General features: G+C 40.2%; 2 protein-coding genes across 4 annotated transcripts in view; both read right to left on the bottom strand.

Annotated features, from left to right (window-relative positions):
- Positions 1 to 22,647, bottom strand: part of PIP5K1B (phosphatidylinositol-4-phosphate 5-kinase type 1 beta) — a 351,452-nt gene that overhangs the window by 20,271 nt on the left and 308,534 nt on the right. Inside the window, exon 14 of the mRNA XM_069086926.1 lies at positions 9,676 to 9,793. Coding sequence (XP_068943027.1) covers positions 9,676 to 9,793 — 118 coding nt within the window. The remainder of the gene's footprint in view (positions 1 to 9,675; positions 9,794 to 22,647) is intronic.
- LOC138161398 (POU domain, class 5, transcription factor 3-like) lies at positions 12,559 to 14,330 on the bottom strand. 3 transcript variants are annotated; one of them, XM_069088235.1, is made up of 2 exons: positions 14,005 to 14,330; positions 12,559 to 13,917 (listed from the first exon to the last, which is right to left on the bottom strand). In XM_069088235.1, the coding sequence occupies exons 1-2, from the start codon at positions 14,081 to 14,083 to the stop codon at positions 12,857 to 12,859; spliced, it is 1,140 nt and encodes a 379-aa protein (XP_068944336.1). In that variant the 5' UTR covers positions 14,084 to 14,330; the 3' UTR covers positions 12,559 to 12,856. The 3 variants fall into 3 exon arrangements, with proteins under 3 accessions (XP_068944336.1, XP_068944330.1, XP_068944323.1); XM_069088229.1 differs by having other exon boundaries at positions 12,559 to 13,920; positions 14,005 to 14,329; XM_069088222.1 differs by having other exon boundaries at positions 12,559 to 14,328.

Here is a 22,647-nt window from a genome sequence, read left to right as displayed (position 1 = left end):
AGGGTTAAGTAACTTGCTCGAGGTTACACGGCCAGTTATTTCTGGGTGTGGTGCTAAGTATCTGAGCCCGGATTTGATCCCCAGGTTATCCCGACACTGGAGCCGGTGCTCTTACTTGCTGAGCCACCTGGCCGCCCCTAAGCATTTGGGGTTAAGTAACTTGCTCAAGGTTACATGGCCAAGTGTTTCTGGGTGGGTAATAAGTGTCTGAGCCCAGATTCATCCACATGTCATCCCGACACTGGAGCCAGTGCTCCCATTCGCTGTGCTACCTGGCTGCCCAGAAATCATGTTTCTTATAGCTCATCGCAGTAATGCTACCCCCTCTTGGTACTGCAGTGATTCTACTGCTATCCAAGACATTAGTGCTGAAAAGACCTAAGTACCCTCAATTCACTTTAAATGCCAACTGTGATGTCTTTTTTTTGGTTGATGGCACTAAGCCTCCCTTGACAACACCAGTCTTGCCACTGCAAATGCCACCCAAACTATCCTCTATCTAAGTGGAAGGCTGGGATAGTGTGTGTGTGTGCGTGTGCATGTGCATGTGTGTGTGTACACTCCACACTTCATCCCATCCCAGGCAACAATTAAAAGAAGCAGACAAGGAAGCAGATGAAAATCCTAAACGTCAGCAATGGGGAGGAAATGGGAGTTTCTGTGGTCACTAACCCACTTAAATGGGGTGACTATTCCTAAAGAAGTCAGACACACCTCATATGCCTGGTATAGTGATGGAAACAGAGTGAAAAAACCTTGTTGTTTAGTTGTTTCCTCATGTCCAATGCTTTGTGAGCCCGTTTGCAATTTTCTAGGCAAAGATACTGTAAGAGTGTTTTGTCACTTCCTTCTCCAGCTCATCTTGCAGATGAGGAACTGAGGCAAGGGTTATGTGACTTGTCCAGGGTCATATAGCTAGTAAGTATCTGAGGCTGGATTTGAGCTAAGGAAGACATACGAGTCTTCCTGACTTCAGGCATGGCCCTCTATCCACTGCATCACCTAGCTGCCCAAATGAAAACAAAACAAAACAAAACTAGAGCATAAAAAATACAGAAGAAAAAAAAACAACTAGTATTTATCTAGCTCTCACTATGTGATAAGCACTATGTTAAATATCCTTTTTGATCCTCATAACAGCCCTGGAAGTCCTTATTTTACAGATGAGAAAACTAAGGCAAACAGAAGGTAAGTGAGTTGCCCAAGGCCACACCTGAACTCGGGTCTTCTTTTTTTTATTTTAAAATTTTTTTTTGCCTTTTTTTGTAGGGCAGTTGGGGTTAAGTGACTTGCCCAAGGTCACACGGCTAGTAAGTATTAAGTGTCTGAGGCTGGATTTGAACTCAGGTCCTCCTGACCCCAGAGCTGGTGCTCTATTCACTGCATCACTTAGCCGCCCCTCACCTTGGGTCTTCTTGATTTTAGACTCAGCACTCTATCCACCAAACCACCTAGCTGCCTCTAAAACATTCAATGATAGACATGAACAATGAAGAACACAGTCTCCACAATAACACAATCTACTTCCTATTTCTATCTCTTATAAACAATCCCCTCCAAATATGTGATTAAAATGAGCTCGATACTACACTAGTGACCGTACCACATACTATTCTTCCAGGAACATGACAGCTGCCACCGTTCATTAATCAGGAGCAGGATCTTTAGGCTTCTTCTTTTCTACAAATGGTCTTTTATTTTAAACGGGAAGTGTTTGAAATAAAAAAATAATGATTAGAAATGAGATACTTTTGGGGGCTGGGTAGGTGGCGCAGTGAACAGAGCACTTGCCCTGGAGTCAGGAGGACCTGAGTTCAAATCTGGCCTCAGACACTTAACACTTAGCCATGTGACCTTGGGCAAGTCACTTAACCCCAACTGCCCTGCCTTCCCCCCTCCATAACAACAGCAAAAAAAAAAAAAAAAGAGAGATACTTTCATTTTATTTATTTATTTTTTTGGAGGGAGTGGGGCTAGGTGGTGATATATATGATACACTTTATAAAACCAGATAAGTAAAGGGATGTTAGAGACAATGAAGTTGCCAAGCCTTAGTAAACTATAGTATTATAAGCACGAGAAAAGACAAACTAGTTTATTAGAGTCCTTTGGAACCAAAAGAAATAGATGAATGGATTTCAAGCCATTTGACACTAACAAAACACCACATTATAATCACATAATCTTTTCAGCAGCAGGGCAGCTAGGTGGCAAACGGGATAGAGCACTGGGCTTGGAATCAGAACTTTCCTGAGTTAAAATCTGACCTCTGACACTTTACTAGCTGTGTGACCCTGGACAAGTCACTTAACCTTGTTTGACTCAGTTCGTCATCTGTAAAATGAGCTGGAGAAGGAAATGGCAAACCATTTTAGTTTCTTTGCCAAGAAAATCCTAAATGGGGTTACAGTGAGTTGGACATGACTGAAAAATTACAACAATCCAGCATTATTTTTGCATTTTAGCTAAGGAAAATCTAGATTTGCCATTACAACCACAAGAAACTTATAAATGGTGCCATTAACCCCAAGCTCTTGGGGCTGTAGGAGGTTATTTGACTCCTTATCTTTTCAGATTTTTGCTACCAGTGGAAGCAAGGAAAATATGATAAGCTTCTGTTATGAACCTGCAAAGCATGTGATATATTTTTTCCCCATCCTGTTCCTTTCTTCTTGTTTTGACTCTGGAGAGTGACTGATTCTTCTCTTTAAGAATCTGCATAGGTTGGTTACATTAAAAAACAAAACTAAAAAACCCAAAGCAAAGCTCAGAGGGAATGTTGTTTACCATCCATATGAGACTGCAGGGGCTGTGAACAAAGTTAAAATTCTCCCAAAGCATGGAAAACATTAGCAGCACTAGAAATAAGCAGCCAGCTGGTTTCTCCCATTAGGGTAGGCAATGAAAATACAGGGACTAAAGGAATAGAGAGAATATCAGAATTTAACCCTATCATCGCACGTTTTATGGGCATGGGGTAAAGAGAGAAGAAAAGGTAGAGGAGATAAGGTTAGGGGTTGGGCAAGGTAAGGAACAGACATGTGAAAAAGAAGTAGGACAACATGACAATTTTGGGGGGCAGCTGGGTAGTACAGTAGAGTGCTGTGCCTGGAGTCAAGAGGACTCATCTTCCTGAGTTCAAATCTAGTAAGGTCACACTTACTAGCTGTGTGACCCTGGGTAAATCACTTACCCCTTTTGTTTCAGTTTCATCTGTAACATAAACCGGAGAAGGAAATGGCAAACCACTCTAATATCTTTGCCAAGAAAGCCCCAAATGGGGTCATGTGCAGATACATGCAACTCATGTGACTCAACAGCAGCAAAAAAAAAAAGTCATTTTAGGTCTTGCAAGGAGAACTTAAAGAAGCCTCTTAAAGAGATGCAGGTAAAGTGAGCCTTTTCCACTTCCATGATGCTTATTTCTCTCTTGCTTTCTCATTAACTTAGAGTACTTGTAGAGGATCAGTGACCTTATCTTGTAATAAGAATTGCCAGTTCTGAGTTGTCTAGAAGAGGTGCCCACCATTTTGGATGACTGACTTCTAGCTGAAGCTGGAAGTAATTCAATTTAACAAATGCTAATTGAGTGTCTCCTTATCTATTAATAACTGGGTAGGGCTGGGTTTGATCACCCAGTAAGACAAGTGCCCGTTTCACTCTTCATATCTCCTAATACCAGAATTATATCCTCTTCTTCTCCTTCTCCTTAGTATTTCTCCCATTATCTCCCAACCTCTGATAAACCTTTAGCTGGCACTGGAAGGCATGAGTGACTTCTGAAAGAGTCTGGTCTACTCTCAAACAGTTCTAGTGAAAATACCTATAAGTAACAGGCAGATTATTTTTTCTTTCCTTTCTCTTAATCCCCCTTAGCTCATAGGCAGTGAGAGTCAGTCATAGGTGGGTCTCACACACACACACACACACATATATGTATATACACTTGATCAATTAGATTTTCTGGTCCTCCACTAAAGTTTCTATAGTGATTCAGGTTAGTTGACTTTCCAAAGAGTCACTGGGGCAAAAAGAAAGGAGCAGAAATTTATCTTTCACTTTACTATTGTTAACAGTAGAGTCCTTGAAACCTTGGAGAATTATGGTTTTGGACCCCTATGTTATTCTTCTCAGGTTTAGTGAGAGCTGTTTTGGGTAATGAATTCTGTAAATCATACTCTGTTAAGAAATAAAGTAAGAATTATCAATCTGATAGCAGGGGCATTTGCTTGAGGCGTAAATGTAAAGTATATAACAAGAGAGAATGAAGTAGAAGACTAATTTTCTTCCACTATATGTGTCTGCTATACTTCATATGTTCTGGGTTTTCAAAATCTTTTCTCCTACCCATCTCCATTAGTTATCCCAACCTAGCTGGAGAGTAACATGGTCACTTTCAAGGCCTAATGCTAAAAGTTTATACTTCAGTGCTCTCTGCTCTGTGTAGATCAGCAGGAATTTTTCAAAGTAGGATATAGAACTGCTGCTGTCCTGTGGCAAGCTGGAGAGGTGTGAAGGATTCACATTAGTTTCCAAATCGTGTCCTTTCTTTCTCCATAACATCTCTTGTCACTGTCCCCTTCTCATTACTTACATGGCCACCCCCAGTTCAGAGCCTCACCCTCTCTTATTTGGGGTGTTACAGCAGACTCCTAATCTGATCTTCCAGCCTCCAGTCTCTTCCACCCCCAGTTCAGAGCTTCACCCTCTCTTACTTGGGGTGTTGCAGCAGACTCCTAATCTGATCTTCCAGCCTCCAGTCTCTTCCACCCCCAGTTCAGAGCCTCACCCTCTCTTACTTGGGGTGTTACAGCAGACTCCTAATCTGATCTTCCAGCCTCCAGTCTCTTCCACCCCCATTTTTTCCATGCTGATGCCCAAGGTCTGACCATTATCACATGTGGTTTTCCTCTGCCCCTATTCAAACTCTAGTGGCTCTCGATTGCCTCCAGGATCAAATGTAAACTCCCCTGTTTGGCATTTATGCGGCTGTCCAGTTGCTTTTAGTCATGTCTAACTTCTTGGCTCCATTTGAGGTTTTCTTGGCAAAGATACTGGAATCATTTGCCATTTCCTTCTCCAACTCATTTTACAGATGATGAAACTGGCTTGAGTGACTTGTCCAGGGTCACATAGCTAGCAAGTGTCTGAGGTCACATTTGAATTCAGGAAGATGAGTCTTTCTGACTTCAGGCCCAGCACTATAGTCCTTCACCATCTGGTACCAACCTACCTTTCCAAACGTATTGCACATTACTCTCCTCTATACACAGGAGTCCCCCAAACTGCTCTTCCTACCATTCTGTATGCTTAGGACTCCATCTCTTGTTATGATACCTTTGCTCTAGCTTTCTCTTTGCCTGAACATAATTCTTCCTCACCTGAACCTTGTAAAATCCCTAGTTTCTTTTAAGACTCAGATCAAGCATTCCCTTTTATAGGAAGCCTTTCCTGATCCTTTTAGCTGCTCATCATTCCCTTCTGCTCAGTCCTTTCTGTTGTGTCTGACTCTTTGTGACTCCATTGGAAGTTCTCTTGGCAAAGATACTGAAGCGGTTTGCCATTTAATTCTCCAACTCATTTACCTTATGAGGAAACTGAGGCAAACAGCGTCAAGTGACTTGCCCAGAGTCACACAGCTAGTAACCGAGTCCAGATTTGAACTCAGGAAGATGAGTCTTCCTGACCTCAGGCCCCACACCCTATCCACTGTATCACCTAGCTGCCTGTATATACCTATAATGTACATATTCTCTTCCCTCGGTTAGATTGTAAGCTCCTTATAGAGCAGGGACTGTTTTTTTCCTTCTTTGTTTGTATCCATAGTGTTTGGCACATAGTAGCTTCTTAAGAAAGGCTTATGGATGCATAAAGGTGTTTATGTTATCCCTCCTAAAGTCTTAACCCCAGTTTTTGCAACAAATTCTCTGATCTTCAGTCCCCTTACTGTTTAGGTCATAATTGTCTGGATGCTGAGCCATTCTCCGTATTCTGCTTCTTTTAATGAAGCTTAAGGCTGGTTTTTATTTTTTATTTTTACTTTGTTTTAGCTCCTATAGGACACTGTTGAGTCACATGGAGCTCACGGTCCAAAGAAACCCTTCCCCTGCCTAATTTTTTTTTTCTGTAAGAACTGTTACCTAGTCATGCTTCTCCCATCTTGCAGTCATCAAGTTGATTTTTTTGATCCTTAGTGCAGGACTTTATACATATCCACATTAAATTTCACCTTACTGTATTTGGCCCATCACTTTAATCAGGATCTTTTTTCCCCCTTCTAGACTATGCTGTCCAACATAATCCCTCCTTGCTTGGTTCTGTTTTCAAATACGCTAAGAAAACAAAAACATTAAATGGAATAGGGCTCAGAACAGATTCCTGAGGTGAGGCATTAAAGATTTTCCTTTTAGGACAGTGACAACTAGACTTTGGGGCCAGTCATTTGAGCACTTCTGAATCTGCCTATTACCCAGCCCATGTCTCTGTGCCTCTCTGTTATTTTGAGTCTCAGGTAAAATCCCACTTTCTGCAAGAAGCTTCTCTTGACCCCTCTTAATGCTAATTTTCCCCCTCTAATTTATTCTGTGCATGTGTATATATATATATATATATATATGTACACACATATACATACAGACGCACACATATGCACACATACAACATATATACATATAGATACACACATATACATATATACAACATATATACATATAGATACACACATATGTATATATATAAAATCCATATAGTTGTTTGCATGTTGCCTCCTCAATTAGACTATGACCTCCTTGAGAATGGGGATCATCTTTTGTCTTCTTTGTATCCTTAGCCCTTAGCACAGGGCCTTTCACATAGCAGGTACTCAATAAATGCTTGTTGACTGACTTGGGAATAAGGTATATCTTTGCTTCTAGAGTCTTAGTGTACTCATGAATCCCATTCTATTGCATCTGACTCACCTATAGGGGTAAGATTTGCCTCCTTGATTCAGGATCTCTAGTTCAGCCCATCTATTACTCATACTCTGTGCATTGTGTATGTGAGGCTATGAATTTTTATTGAGCTCACCAGTCTTGGTTTTTATATCTTCTATGAATTTCTGGTTGTTTCTGCTGTTATTTTTCTTCCTACCTTTTAGCTACTCCTCTCAATGGAGTTTACATTTGTCAGTGTATAAGAATAAAGTCAGATTTTTACATAATGTCATAAGGTTTGCAAAGTAGTCTATATAAATGATCTTAAGTCCCACCATAACTCTGAGGTGAATACTACAGGTGTTATTATTTTCATTGCGTGGATAAGTAAATTAAGGGCTAGGCAACTTGCCAACAGTCACAAAGTTAGTGAAGTGTCTGTTACTGGATTTGAAAACCAGTTTCCTAGACTCCAAGTCCAGCACACTATTAAAGACTTCTGGAGTTAGATCATAGTTAACTTTAGCTATTATGTAAAACTAGTTGCAGTTATTTATAAAAAAAATGCAAATTCAAGAAAGATTTTTGAAAATTATCTTTGCTTTTTGTGCAATAAATGATTTTCTAGTCAAATAAGAAACTTAGTGAAATTAGGATATATATACCCCCACTAAAAAAACCTATTTTCATAGGGTTGTAGATTAGAGCTAGAAGAGATCTTGGGGTCCATCTAGTGTAACCCTCTCCACAGATGGATAAGGAAACTGAGAATTTGAGAAGCTGAGAATCTGAAGTTTTAAATGACAAAGTCACTACAATTTAGAGAACTATACAGTCTTCTGCTAAAGAACATTCATACAAACAGGAACATCTAGCAAAAGATCTTGGGTAAATGTTGGCTGAATTATCTTAAAGGAATAGCCTTTGTTCTCTCTTTGTGAATAGCCAGAAAAAAGGTGGGGGGTGTTGGAGGGAGCTAGGTGGTAAAGTACTATCCCTGGAGTGCTATCCCTGGAGTCAAGAGGACCTGAGTTCAAATTTGACCTCAGACACTTACTAATTGTGTGACGCCGGGCAAATCACTTAACCCCGATTGCCAATTAAAAAAAAAAAGGTCAGAAACCCTATTATAACATTCAACTTTTCTACAAGGCTTCCTATGCTGCTTGGTAGGCATTTTAGTTTGTAGAAGAGTGTGGAATAGTCAAGTCCTACACTAGAGTTAGGAGGTTTGATTCCTACTTCAGACATTTACTTGCAATGTGACCCTAGGCAAGTCACTTAACATCTCAGCCTCAGTTTCCTTATCTGTAAAATGGAGCTAATAATTGTAGCACTTACCTCACAAGGTTATTGTGAGAGATCAAATAAAGTAATGTAAATAAAGCAATCTGCAAACTTTAACATAATTGTCAGGTATTATAAGAGTCTTTTAATCTGAATGGTCATTTGAAATCAGCTCTAGTCCTGAAATCTGCCTGGGTTAGAACAGTAATTTGCATATTCTAAAGACCTTTTCTAAAGTGTCTAACATTTCGAACTATGCAACTTAACTTAGGTTCTGTTAATCTTTTTAATGAGGCATCTCCAGTTTTCTGCTGAAACTCTTATGTACCCATGATACCCTGAGAGTGTTTGCTTAGATTATAGTTACTTGAAAAAATGGAAAATAATCAACCAACACTTAATTTTTTTCATGGGACTATGTATAGATATGCAGAAAGAAGGGGATCTACATGAAGGAGAAATATACACAGTTAATTTTGATCATTTTCAGTAGTTAGGTTCTATAAAGTCACTGTAGACACTGAATTAATGAATACTGAACCATTTTTCTTAGGGGAAGGGGTTAGGTTCCTGGGAGCTTCTGGTCATAACATTTAACTTAGCACTTTCTGGAATGGCCTCGTTCATAGATTGGTGAATTTCTTCTTCCTTTTTCTGGATGTATTGTATTGCTGATTCAATAACATTGAACTTATAGCTTTAAGCTTCTGATTCATGTCTGAATGAGTCTAACACATGTATTTTCTCTGTAAGGCACATTACAGTCTTTTTGTGCTTAGGAACATTAGACAGCACTACAGCACTAAGCTGTGTGGTCATTTAAAAAAGTAAAATTACCAACAAAAAGCACAAAAATTTGAAAAAAATGGCACTAAATAGACCTGAATAAGGGCAGTATGAAAGCTGAAACAAGAAGGCAGGGGGTTGCCTTGTTTGACCTCAGCCGAAACATGTACATTAGGGTACTCATTTTTTTTCACTGCTCTGCACATTTCTACGCAGACTGTGAAAGTGTCAGGCATATATTTATTCACAAATTTGTAATCTGCAAATAATGATGATCCATTGTATCTATGTTGATCTCTCTCTCTCTCTCTCTCTCTCTCCTTCCCTCCCCCCTCAGAAGTCCACTACAATTAGAATCAGATGATCTTGCTAATGTCCTTTAGTAGTATACCACTGTCTCCTCTGTATTTTTTGATGTCTCATCTGTATTTTTTGACTTGTCCATTTTGTGCTTTAAGTGGATAGACTGTGGGGAGACTGACTTTATCTGAAGATAAAGTTGGACTCAAAATGGTTTCACTTGTTTAAGGCCAGCCTTGGTATGTCATTATGTTCTTTTAAAACTACAACAAACAAATCAAGGGTGTCTAATTTTATGAAATGTGCCCATGTGTAAACTTGGCATCTGGACCCACAAAGTGATAAGGCTGGAGTTAAAAAAAAAAGACAAAAGGCAAACACAACTTACTAAATAGACGTCCAATACAGAGACATTATCGTCCTGTGTTTCCAGTGTGCTCTGCTCAGAAGTCAAGTAGATGGCACTATCTTCTAATGTGAAAGTGGAACTGGAAGGTAATCCTTTACTGAAAACACATGAAGAGAAAACACAGTGAACATAACTGATCCTAAACAAGATGAAAAGAAAAATAACACCACAAAGTAAGCTGTAATGACTCAAAGGGAGAGAAAATCTGTACTCTATGAAGTCCAGAATCAAATATAAAATCTTCTGTTTGGGTTGTAAAGCTCATTATTACCTAGTCTCTTTCTACCTTTCTGGTATTCTTACACATCATTCCCTCTGCATAATCTATGATTCGATGACTGGCCCCCTTGCTCTTCCTTGCATATAACACTCCATCTCCTGACTCCATTTTCACTGCCTCTCCCCCATGCTTCCTATTCTCTCCCTCTTCATCTTTCCTTCCAGGCTTCTCTGGCTTCCTTCAAGCTTAAATATCACCTGCAAGAAGCCTCTCCCCCATTCCCCTTAATGCTAGTGTCTTCCCTCTGAGATCATCTCCAATTCATCTGATTTATTTGTAGTTGTTTGCATATTGTGTCCTCTAATTAGATGGTGACCTTCTTGAAAGCAGAGACTTTGATCACCTGCCCCCTTCTCTTTGTATTATTATTGCAAAGCACAGTGCCTGCTAGTTGACTTTACACACACACACACACACATATGCACACACACCCCTTTACACGTACTCCAACTAGAATAATTATACTGAATGCCCCCTGTGTGAAATGGACAGACCCCAAGAGACCATACTTTGCTTTCAAAGACCTTCCATGTAAAAGATATATTTTTATAATACTATCTTTTTCATATCAGGTCTCACTTTTGGCTCCTGATCATATAATTTCACTTATTTTCCTTTGAGATTGCCACTGGAGAAGATTCACGGATAGGGAATGAATACTTTGGGACTAATGTGCCTGTGTCTTTCGGGTTGTGATATAGGAAAAAAAAATTCCCTAAGGACAAAGGAATCATCTTTCAATTCAACAAACATTTCTTTAGGCTCCCCACTGCCTTATAAATATTTGTTGAATTGAATCTTTGACTCCTTTTCTTACTCCTAATCTGTTGCCAAGTTCTATCAATTCTTTTAGAGTACCAGATTCACCCTTTCCTTTCTCACAGCTGTCAGCCTTGGTCAACATGATTGTTTTATGTGGGATGTACTTCTTTCACTATCATTAGATATAAACTGGAAATTAGTACCAAATTAGGCTTCCTAAGATACTTCACCACTCAAGAATGTTTGAGTTCTTTTGTGACCAAAGGATGTGCTTAACATAAACACCACCATCATATCCTGTCTTTCTCTTCATTAGCTTAGCATTCAAGGTCCTTTGGTCCCAACCTATATTTTCAGCTTTCGCTTTCACTAGTCCTCTATGCATAACTCTCCACTCTAGCCAGGATTGTTTACTTTCTGCTCCCCAAATTTGCCTTATGTTTTCCTGCCTTTGTACTTTGACTCATTATGCGTCCAAGATTATACTATGGTTGACCATTCACTTGTAGTTACTTAGCCTGTTATTTGACTTGTTCCCAAATTTAATCTTAATATCCTATGCTCTAGAGAAATCTAGTATATTTGGATATTTTCTTTCTAATTAGTAAAATAGCAACCTCTTTCTCATTACTTAATCAGCTCCATACAAGTTCTTTAATTATTATTTGCTTAATAAATTTGTTTAACAACAAGAAGAAACCTTTCCCAGTGGTAATTACTTATACTCTTGTGCATAGTAAACCCCTTAATTTTACGTTTAGATATTGAAATGACTAAACATGAAATTTATTAACAAATTAATTCAGTGACAACTGAAACATAAATAATTATTCACAACATTTTGGTGATGAGAAATGTCATAACTAGAGTTGCCATAAACTCTCACCACAAAGGCAAAGTGATTTCTCTTCACTCATGAAAACATAGTCCCACACCATTTAGTTTCTATCAAGATGCCAAGTAAAGGCTATTTTTAAAATACCCGATTTATAAGATAAAATTATTAAACGTTTCATCAGAAAAGAGCTCTCCATCTCCTTTCTCTCTTTCTTCTCTGTTTTTCTCCAGTCTCTTCAAAAGTCTCTTCAACAGACATACGTTTCAAAGACTTCTCTTTATGTTTTCCCCCTATAATGAACAGATTTCTACAATATAATAGTTAAGATAATTCTGACACAACATTTTTTTTTCCTGACCTTGTGTCTTTTTCACAAACTCTCTATAAACCTTCACAGCTCAGAAGTTAAAAATACACATTCTTGTCTTGACTTCACCTCATAATAAGGCATTTTCACCTGTAGCTTCCAAATATCAGTTCAAATTGCCTCTTTCAACATTGCATTTGACTCTTAAACATACAGGAACAGTCTCTACAGTCTTGGTGATAGTACAAATATTTCCCTTCATCTTTCCCTAGCTTAAGAGCAGCTAGGTGGTGCAGTGGATAAAACACTAGTCTTGGAATCAGGAGGACCTGAGTTCAAATTTAACCTCAGACATTTATAGCTGTGTGACCCCAGGCAAATCACTTAACCTTGTTTCCCCATCTGCAAAATAAGCTGGAAAAGGAAATGGCAAACCATTCTAGTATCTTTGCCAAGAAAACCCCAAATGGTGTCAGAAAAAATCAGACACAACTGAAAAAAAAAATGACTGAATAACTATAAAAACAATCCCTCGTTTATATAAATTCTACTTTCCTTCCAAGGCCTACTTTAAATCCCACTTTCTCTTGGAAACTAAAGTGATTTCCTTCCTTTTTGAAATCCAATAATATGCATATATGTCTTTTCTTCCCCAAATATTGCATAAACTTTTTTTTTTTGGTTTTTGTTTTTGTTTTACCACCCAACTTTTATTTCCAAACTGGCTCCCAAACCCATCACAAGTTTGGGAGTGTGAGGTGAAAGAAGGAGGAGAAAAAAGACCTGAATATTGTTTCTCAGATGCTCCAAAAAACCTAGATATGGGCAGTGGAGGGGCAGAAAGAGAATCTAGGGTTGGGAAAAGGCCTGACCACTGTATCTCAGACAATGGCCAGTCATAGGGCAAGTGAAGGAATGGGAAAGCAAGAGGTATCCTGAACCCCCAGTGAGTTCCTATAATGCTGATCCTGGCTCAGATGCCCCCATTAGGCATGGGCATGCCTGGGATGCAGGGCTCACCCTTAGGAAAAGTGGACATATAGAGGGCAGGGGGCACAGCTGGTGGGGGTGCTGCATAGTTCTGGGGTACAGCAGCAGTTGGCAGGACGAGGGCAGTGCCTGGGGCCAGCTCATAAGGCAATGCTTCGCCATCTTCCCCATAGGGCAGAAGAAGCCGCTTACCCTTCTGCCTTCTGTTACAGAACCAGACTCGAACCACCTCCTGAGGGTTGTCAGTGTTCTCAACAGCCTGCAGCCACCTCTGAAGTAATGGTTTCAATTTGCACATATTCTTAAAGCTCAGTTGTAGAGCTTCAAACCGGCAGATGGTGGTCTGACTGAACATCTTCCCATACAGCGTGCCCAAGGCCATCCCCACATCAGCCTGAGTGAAACCCAAGGAAATTCGCTTGTGTTTCAGTTCTTTGGCAAACAGCTCCAGTTCCTCGGAGGTTGGGGTGTCCTCTTCTCCACTATCGCTAGATGGGATGCCCTCCTCACTGGCTGCCCCGCTTGAACCGCTGGTGCTGCTGACACTGCTGCTGACATTACTGCTGCTGACGTGGCTGCTACTGCTGCTGCTGCTGCCGCTGCTGCTGCCCAGCCCTGGCTGGGGCTGCTGGAGAGGGGCTGGGTAAAGAGGCCTGGGACCCGGAAAAGTCCCCAGAGCCTGGAGAGGGTGGGAAGGGAGAGGGGGACCTGGTAGTGCCCCAGTGGGAACTGAGCCACTGCTACCCAGGCCTGGCCAGAAGGGCCCTGTCCAGGCAGGCGCATAGTAGGCTGGGCCCAGACGGGCGCAATACTTAGCTTCAGGGATGATGGTCTCCCTGAGGTCCCGCTCAGGAGCCCCAGAGGATGATGAGGAAGGGGAAGAGCAGGATGAGTCTTCCTCTTTGGGTGGCATGAGGTGAAGATTATGGGAGGCACTAGCCTGCCCGGCTTCAGTTGGGGGTGGGGGCACAGAGAAGGCATACCACCCCTTGTTCTGGCTGGAGTCGGGGGTCGAGGGTCCCTCCAAGCTGTACTCACTCTTCACTGCTGAAGGGAAGGTAAAGAAGGTTTGGGATGATGGCTGGGGCTGGGATGGTCTTGGGGTGCTTCCCCCAACATAGCCACCTTTACCGTAGTGGGAGGACCCATCGGGCATTGTGCCCTGGCCCAGGCTGAAGTTGCCTGGAGGTAGCCCCTCGTGGTTAAACATGCCCAGCTTGACTTGGCCGACTGTAGCTCCAGGCAGGACCCAGACCTCCCCTCTCTGATGGGATGGCTTCTTTGCCTCTTCTTCTTGGTCCTGGACACAGATGTAGAGCCAAAGCTACTGGTGCTTGATCGGTGGATTGGACTGGTCTGGAGGTCTGGACCTGTAGGCACTTGGACCTCAGAGTGCAGGGGGGCAAGGCCGCATAAACTTTTTAAAGGGACATCTAGTCCACCTTTCCCCTCATTTTGCAAATTAAGAAACTGAGGCTCATGGAAGTTAAGTGACTTGTTCCAGTTTATACAGGTAGTAAGAGTTAAAGGCAGGATTTGAACCCACGTTCTTTGATTTCACAACTTGCACTGTTTTCACTGTGCCGCACTGTCTCCTTAATGAGTATAAAAATTTTGTCTTATATGTCTATGTATCTTCAGCTTGACTTGCATCTTCTAGGTGTTCGATAAATAGTATAGTGAAAAGAGGGCTGATTTACAGCAGGAAGACCCGAGTTTGAATCCAAGCTCTGTAGTTTATTAGCTACGTCACAATGGACAAAGTACTTAACCTTTCTGGGCCTCACATTCCTCATCTGCAAAATGAGGGAGGTTTAGAGAAATAACTAGAGAGTCTGAATGCAGATTGAAGCAAACGACTTGATCCCTCCCTTGTGTTTTGTTTTGTCCCTTCTTTCTCATTGTTCACTCCATTGGTTACTACCCTTCTTTACAACTGGACTAATGTTTAATGTGAAGGTATTTGTAGAACCTATATGGGATTGCAAGCTGCCATGGGAGGGAGGAGGGAGGAGAGGAAGTGGGGAAAAATTTTTGAACTCAAGGGATTGTGGAACTAAAAGTAAATAAATAAATACAATTTTAAAAAAAGAAAGAGAAAATGAAGGAAGTTGGATTTGGTTATTTCTGAATTTCCTCCTGGCTCTAAATCTCTTCCCTTACATTAGCTATGTACTGGATGGTGGTACATTTTGGGAAATCCTGAGGTTTTTGATTTTAAAATTTAACCCAAACAAAATAGTTATAGCTGGAAATAAGGAAAGGTTTATTTTGCATTTGGTTCAGTTAATTTTTCCCCATAAAAATTCATTAGGATAATGGAAAACAAACTAGCTTCTTAGTGATGTAAGAACACATTGCTGCATACATGCCCTCTAAGGCCCAAACTAGGGTAAGGCACCTAGAGATTTGTCCAAGGTAGAAAATATAGGCAACATTAACCATATTGTCCCAGAGCATACCTTCTCTTTGACCCTTGTTCCTGTCCTCATGACAATTAAGTTTCAGAGCATGCTTCCTCTCCTTTCAGTAGCAAATGGTATAACAGTTTGGATTCCTTTCCTCTAGTTACTGTACTCCAAGTGAATCCACTACCAATTGCCTCTGATAAAACACTAGTTCCAACAATCTTCCTGTCTTGTTTTTAAAAGAAGTGAAAGCATCAGTTGCTTCAGTTGCCAATCTCTTGTTATGAGCCCTCACAACTATTTTCTTTCCTGGATTTAAGTTATTCATAAGTTTTCAATGGAAATTACTTTGAAAACTATCATACATAGTAACATTGTACGACGACCAGCTTTGATAGACTTAGCTCCTCTCTGCAATGCAAAGATCTAAGACAATTCTAAAGGACTTACGATGGAAAATGCTATCCACATCCAGAGAAAGTACTATGGAGTCTGAATGCAGATCGAAGCAGGCTATTTTTCCTTTTTTTCTTTCCTCGTGGTTTTCCCCTTTGGTTCTAATTCTTCTTTGTAGCATGACTAATGTGGAAATATGTTTAATATGATTATACATGTATGGCCTATATCGGATTGCAGACAGTCTTGGGGACAGGGGAGGGGAAATGGAAAACTCAAAATCTTCTAAATGGGAATGTTGAGAGCTAAAAATAAATAAGTATTAAAAAGAAAGAAAACTATTGTACTGATATTATAATATCAGTATTGTTGAATTACCCATCAAATCAGAAATAAGACAACTAAGAAAATAAAACCTTTTGCCTTTAAATTAGTGAGCTTCCTTTTTAGTCATCTTTTGTCTAAATCAGGAATCAATTCATACTTGCCCTCCTCCCATTCCTTCTTTATGTGATATTCTTTCCTGTTAGAATATAAGCTTCCTGACAGAAGGGAGTGTCTTGCTTTCCTGTGTTTGTATCTCTAGAACTTAACATAGTGCCTAGCAAACAGTAAGTGCTTAATAAATGTTTTATCATCTGCAATACATTCCACCACATGTCTCCTAGGTGTCTTAAACTCAACATGTCCAAACTTTTCTATTTCCATGCAGAACACCACCCTATATCCAGTTACCTAGGTTTACAATCTTGGAATCATCCTTGACTTTTTTCCCTCATTCTTCCAAACCAATCAGTTCACAAGTCTTGTCAATTCTGCTCTGACAGTATTTTTCACATCTATTCCTTTCTCCTTACATCACTAATGCTCTAATTCTGGCTCTTATTACTGCTTGTCTAAGACTATTTTAACAGCCTCCCTTCTGGTCTTTCCTTTCTTTAATCCTTTCTCTACATAGCTGCCCAAATAATTTTCCTGATCTCCTGATCTGACCATATCATTCCTTTTCACACACACACACAAAATCACCACAATGTCTCTTTATGTCTTCTATGATAAATTTCAGACTTCTCAGCCTAGTATTTAAACCCCTCCACAATCTGGTTCCCAACTACCTTTCAGGGTTTATGTCAGATTATTTCCTCCATTTCCAGCTAAACTGGCCCAATAGAGATAACCCCCAAACTTGTCATCCCTTCTCCTATCTTGTTGCCTTTGCACAGGTGGTCGATGGCACGCACGTCTACCTCCCCTCAACCTCTTAAAATCTTTATCTTAATCTTCGTTACAGGCTCAGATGTGCGCCACTCCTACATCAAGCCTTTCTGCTTCTAGCTATTATATTCTAGCACTCTTCCTCCTTTCACTGACTTATCTATACAAATGCTATATCCTCATCAGAGAATACAATCTCCTTGAAGGTAAGGAATTTCTGTTGTCATATCTCCATCAATTATTAAAGTGTCTTTTACTACGGTAGATGTTTAATAATAGTTAATATTTATATGCTGTTTTAAGGTTTCCAAAGTGCTTCTTTGTGTATGTTCTCTGACTTGATCCCCACAAAACTCTGAGGTGGGTACTATTATTATTCCCATTTTACAAATGGGGATACCGAGACTGAGAGAGTTCATATGATTGGCCCAGGATTATGCAGCTAGTAGGGGCAGCTAGGTGGCACAGTGGATAGAGCACTGGGACTGGAGTCAGGAAGATCTGAGTTCAAATCTGACCTCAGACACTTACCAGCTGAGTGACCCTAGGTAAGTTCCTATTGGCCTCAGTTTCTCATTTGTAAAATAGGGACACACTGGAGAAGGAAATGGCAAACTATTCTGGGTTTTTGGTAAGAAGACCCCATGTTGGTCAATGGGGTAATGTAGAGTTGGACATGACTAAAATATTGAACAACAATACAGCTTATCTATATCAATTTCTATAGAAATAAAATAAGCAGGATTTAAACTATGGCACTGTGGACAGTAATTCCAGTGTTCTGTCTACTAAACCACCAAGCTGTCTATCTTTTAATAGATATATGTTGAATCAAGAAAGACTTTCACTTGGGAGGTGTTCAAAGCTAAATTTATGAAACCCAGATCTAATGTGTATGAATTGACTTGCATATGTTCATTTTCACTAAAATATTCTTATAAAATGGAATTATTAAAGTAAAAAAGAGTCAGTAAGGAATAAATAAATCATTAAATCTGACTGTGAGTACATAAGAAATCAACTGCAAATTCTTCCTTTCTTATAGCTCTCCCCAGAGATAAGAGAGGCAAACTGTTCTATAACGGGTTTCCATTTGTGTGTCTAGGTTACCGATCAATTTAGAGTCCTCTTTCTCATCAGCTCTAGCATTTGAGAATATTCTGGCTGCTGCCCTGTGGGTTTTTTCTAAGTGTTCAGCTGATCTCCTGGGCACTGTGCCCATTTGGATTTAATATCTGTTTACTTTTGACTAGTGATTCCAAGATTTTCCTTTGGGGTAGTCATTTATAAGTCACAAAGTCATCTCTCTCAAAGGAAGATTTTATCCTAAAAAACCAGTAAGTCCATTGACAAGACCATAAGGTTTACTGTTTACTTATACATTCAGAATGGAAAGATTAGTTTTCAGAAGTATTCTTTTCTTTTTTTTTTTTTGGAGGGCAATTGGGGTTAAATGACTTACCCAGGGTCACAAGGCTAGTTTTTGAGTTAAGTGTCTGAGGCCAGATTTGAACTCAGGTCCTCTTGACTCCAGGGCCAGTGCTCTACTCACTGCACCACCTAGCCGCTCCATTTTTTCTTTTTTTTTTTTTTAAACATTTTTTTAATGCTTTACTTCTGATTTACATCATTCATTTCCACCAGACTTCGAGTTACAAATTTTCTCCCCATTTCCCCCCTACCCACCTCCCCAAAATATCAGTCCCACAGGATATCCCCTCCTCCAATCTGCTCTATCCCATATTTTCTCCCATACCCCCTTAGACTTTTCCAGTGTATCTCTATGCCCCAGTGCCTGTATATCTTATTTCCCAATTACATGTAAAATAGTATTAATAATAGTATATATATATATGTTTGATTTTAAAACTTTGAATTCCAAATTCATTCCCTTCCTCCCTTGTCACCCACCCTTACTGGGAAGATAAGCAGTTCAGTGTAGATTGTACATGTGTGGCTAATGCAAAACAATAACATAGTAGATGTGTTGTAAAAGACTGACTATACTTCCCTCCCTCCTATCCCACCTCCCACTTGTTCTATTCTCTACTTTGATCTCATCCCTTTTGAAAAGTGGGTGCTTCCAACTTCCCTCCCCCCAGCCTGCCCTCCCTTCCATCATCCCCCCTCTCATCTCCTTCCCTCCCTACTCTCCTGGAGGGTGAAATACCCTATTTAGTGTACATTTCATTCCCTCCTCAAGCCAAATTCAATGGGAATAAGGTTGACTATTCCCTTTTGCCTTCCATTTCTTCCCCTCCATTGTAACCATTTTCCCTTGCTTCTTCTATATGAGATAGTTTACCCCATTCTGTCTCTCCCCATCTCCTCTCATTATATTCCTCTCTCATCTCTTAATTTCACCTTTTAAGTATCATCCCTTCCTGTTAAATTGGTCCTGTGCCCTCTATCTATGTATACCTGTAAACATATATACACACATTCACATATGTATTCATATGCCCATATACCCTCATATATAGACATATACATATTTCTATTCCCTTCAACTACTGAGAAAAGTTTCATAAGTTATAATTATTGTTTTTCCATGTAGGAATGTTAATAGTTCAACTTTGATAAGTTCCTTATGATTTCTTTTCCCTGTTTACCTTCTCATGCTTCTCTTGCTTCTTGTATCTCAGTGTCAAATTTTCTATTCAACTCTGTTTTTTTCACTGAATGACCATATTTCCCCCTGAAACATGATACTCAGTTTTGCTGGGTAGGTGACTCTTGGTTTTAATCCCAGCTCCTTTGACTTCTGGAACATCATATTCCAAGCCCTTCGATCCCTCAGTGTAGAAGCTGCCAGATCTTGGGTTATCCTGATTGTGTTTCCACAATAACCAAATTGTTTCTTCCTGGCTGCTTGTAATATTCTCTCCCTAATCTGGGAATTCCAGAACCTAGCTATAATATTCCCATGAGTTTTCTTTTTGGGATCTTTTTCAGGAGGTGATCAGCAGATTCTTTCAACCTCTATTTTGCCCTCTGGTACTAAAACATCACGGCAGTTTTCTTTGAGAACTTCCTGGAGGATGATTTCTAGGTTTTTACTTTGGTCATGGCTTTCAGGTAGTCCAACAATTTTTAAATTATCTCTCCTGGATCTATTTTCCAGGTCAGTGGTTTTTCCCATGAGATATTTCACATTGCCTTCTATTCTTTCATTTGTTTGGATCTGTTTAATAGCATCTTGATTTCTCATAAAGTCATTAGCTTCCATTTGCTCCAATCTAATTCTGAAGCAATGATTCTCCTCATTGAGCTTTTGAGATTCTTTTTCCATATGATAAATTTGGCTTTTTGAGGCATTCTTCTCCTCGTTGCCTTTTTGAGCCTCTTTTGCCATTTGAGTTAGTCTGTTTTTTAAGGTATTATTTTCCTCAGTCAGGCTGTTGACTCTCATTTCGTAATTTTCTAGCATTGTTCTCATTTCTCTTCCCAATTTTTCCTCCACTTCTTTTATCTGCTTCTTAAGGTCTTCTATGTCCTGTAACCAGCTTATATTTTCCTTTGAAGCTTTTGGTGCAGGAATTCTGACTTCACTGTCTTCCTCCTGTTCTATGCTTTGCTCCTTTTTGTCCCCCAAATTAGGAGTCTAATGTTGGAATCTTCTGTCTGCTTTGTTTCCTTTGCCTGGTCATGTTGCCCTTCAGTCACTTGACCCCTGGTCTTTTTGCCATAGTAGGACTCTACCACCAGACGGGGAGCTTTCGTCCCAAACACTGGGGTTTTCTTAGCTGCCGGAGGTATTAGATGGTGCCCTCTCTGAGGCCTCCACATGCTCTGGCAAGCTGGTCACACACCCCAGGACCTCCACCCTAGACTGCAATCCAGATCTAAGCAGGTTAAAGCAAGAGCGATTACCCCTCAGACTGGTGCTTGTTCTCCCTACACTCTGCAGGCCAGGAGCTGAAGCTGCCATGTGGCGCTGGCTGGCTGTGCCGGCATCTCAGTGACTTCTCGCCCTGCCACGCACTCCCACTTACTGGGTCCCAAAGTCCAGACTGCACTGACCTCTCACTTTGTCCTTCGCATTTATGTGTTGACAACTCTGGAAAGGCCACAGCTGCTGCTGATCTGGAGTCCCTCTGGCCATTGGCTGGTCAGGCCAGCCCTGAGGCTAAAGTCTCTGTGTGGGGCTGGGCTTGGCTGCCAGAGCACTGCGCTGGCTGATTCCTGCCACCCTGCCGGGCTGTCTTCAGTGGGAGGTTAGCTTCTCTGTGTCATTTTGTGGGTTCTGCAGCGCCAAATTTTGTTTAGAGTCCCCTTTTTACATGGATTGGGGAAGGTGGAAGCCGGAGCTTCGGGGAGGTCATGCTTCTACTCCGCCATCTTGACTCCACCCCCCAGAAGTATTCTTAATACTGGAGGTTTCCAATCTTTTCTTTTAAAAATAATTTTATTGATATCCTTTTTTTTTTTAACATTACCATCACCTCCCAGTGATTCCCTCTACATCTCAAGTATCCTTCATTGTATTAAACGTAGACAAGCAAAACAAATCAGCACAATGATTTGTGTCATTGACTTGGCTACATCTGAGAGTGCATATCCCGTTCTGCATCTCTAATCTAAATATACTTCTCTTCTGAAAGGAGGGAAATGTGCTTCATTCTGAAGTTGACTGGTTAGTACACTGGTTAGAGTTTTGAAATTTCTTGATGTTATTTTCCATTATGGTAGACATCATATAAATGTTTCTCCTGGTTCTGCTCACTTTATTCTCCAATCAGCACATACAACTCTTCCCAAGTTTCTCTGAATTTTCCACATTCTTTATAGTATAACAATTTCTCACTAGATTCATGTACCCCTGGTTTATTCAGCCATTTTCCTTCTTGTTTTTTGGTACTATGAAGAGTGACACTATAAATATTTTTGTATATATGGGATTTTTCTCTCTTATCTTTTTTTTTTTGGAGGGCAATTGGGGTTAAGTGACTTGCCCAAAGTCACACGGCTAGTAAGTGTGTCAAGTATCTGAGGCTGGATTTGAACTCAGGTCCTCCTGACTCTAGGGCTGATGCTCTATTCACTGTGCCACCTAGCTGCTCCTTTTCTCTCTATCTTTGACCTCCTTGAGGTACATGTCTAGAAGTGTTATGCTGAGTCAAACAGTATTTATAATTTACTGATTAAAAATTAATGTAATTCCCAAAATTTTATTTTCAGAATGGCTCAACAAAATCACAGCTCTACCAATAGTGAGTCTCTCAAACATTGACATTTCTATCTTTTGTCAATTTTAGGAGTGTGAGGTGAAGCCTCAGACTCATCTTAATGTGCATTTCTCTCTATTATTAGTGATTTGGAGCACTGTCTTATGGGTGTCAGTAGCTTGCATGTTTTTTTGAAAGCTGCTTGTCCAAATCGCCTGAGCATACAAGCATTGGGGAAAGATTCTTATTCTTCTTTAACATTTTTAAAAATTGATGTCCTTTGTTTTTACATTGCCAGAATTTCTTCTATTACCTTTCTCCCTCCCCCTTCCAGAAAGTCATTACCTAGAACAAATATTTTCTAAGGAAAAAAAAGAAGAGAAAAAATAAGCAAAACTGATCAATATATTGATAAAGTCTAAAAATAAATGTAATGTTCTATACCCATGGACCTTCCACCTCTACAAAGGAGTGGAGTGGGGATGTCTTTTCAGGTTTTTTTTTACTTGGGGACTTCCTTGTTCTTCATAATTTTGCAACATCTATTTCTGACTGTTTTATAGTTGTTCTTTCCATTTATATTGTAG

This window comes from Petaurus breviceps, unplaced genomic scaffold, assembly GCF_028583685.1.
Source record: "Petaurus breviceps papuanus isolate PSGF00001 unplaced genomic scaffold, PetGlider_PUasm1.0 118, whole genome shotgun sequence".
NCBI lineage: Eukaryota > Metazoa > Chordata > Mammalia > Diprotodontia > Petauridae > Petaurus > Petaurus breviceps.
The sequence above is the reverse complement of the archived record's forward strand: the minus strand, read 5'-3'. Positions and strand labels throughout refer to the sequence as shown.

What these genes read in the sequence shown, in the direction of transcription:
- LOC138161398 (XM_069088222.1), bottom strand. Translation starts at nt 14,083, where the DNA reads ATGTTTAACCACGAGGGGCTACCTCCAGGCAACTTCAGCCTGGGCCAG.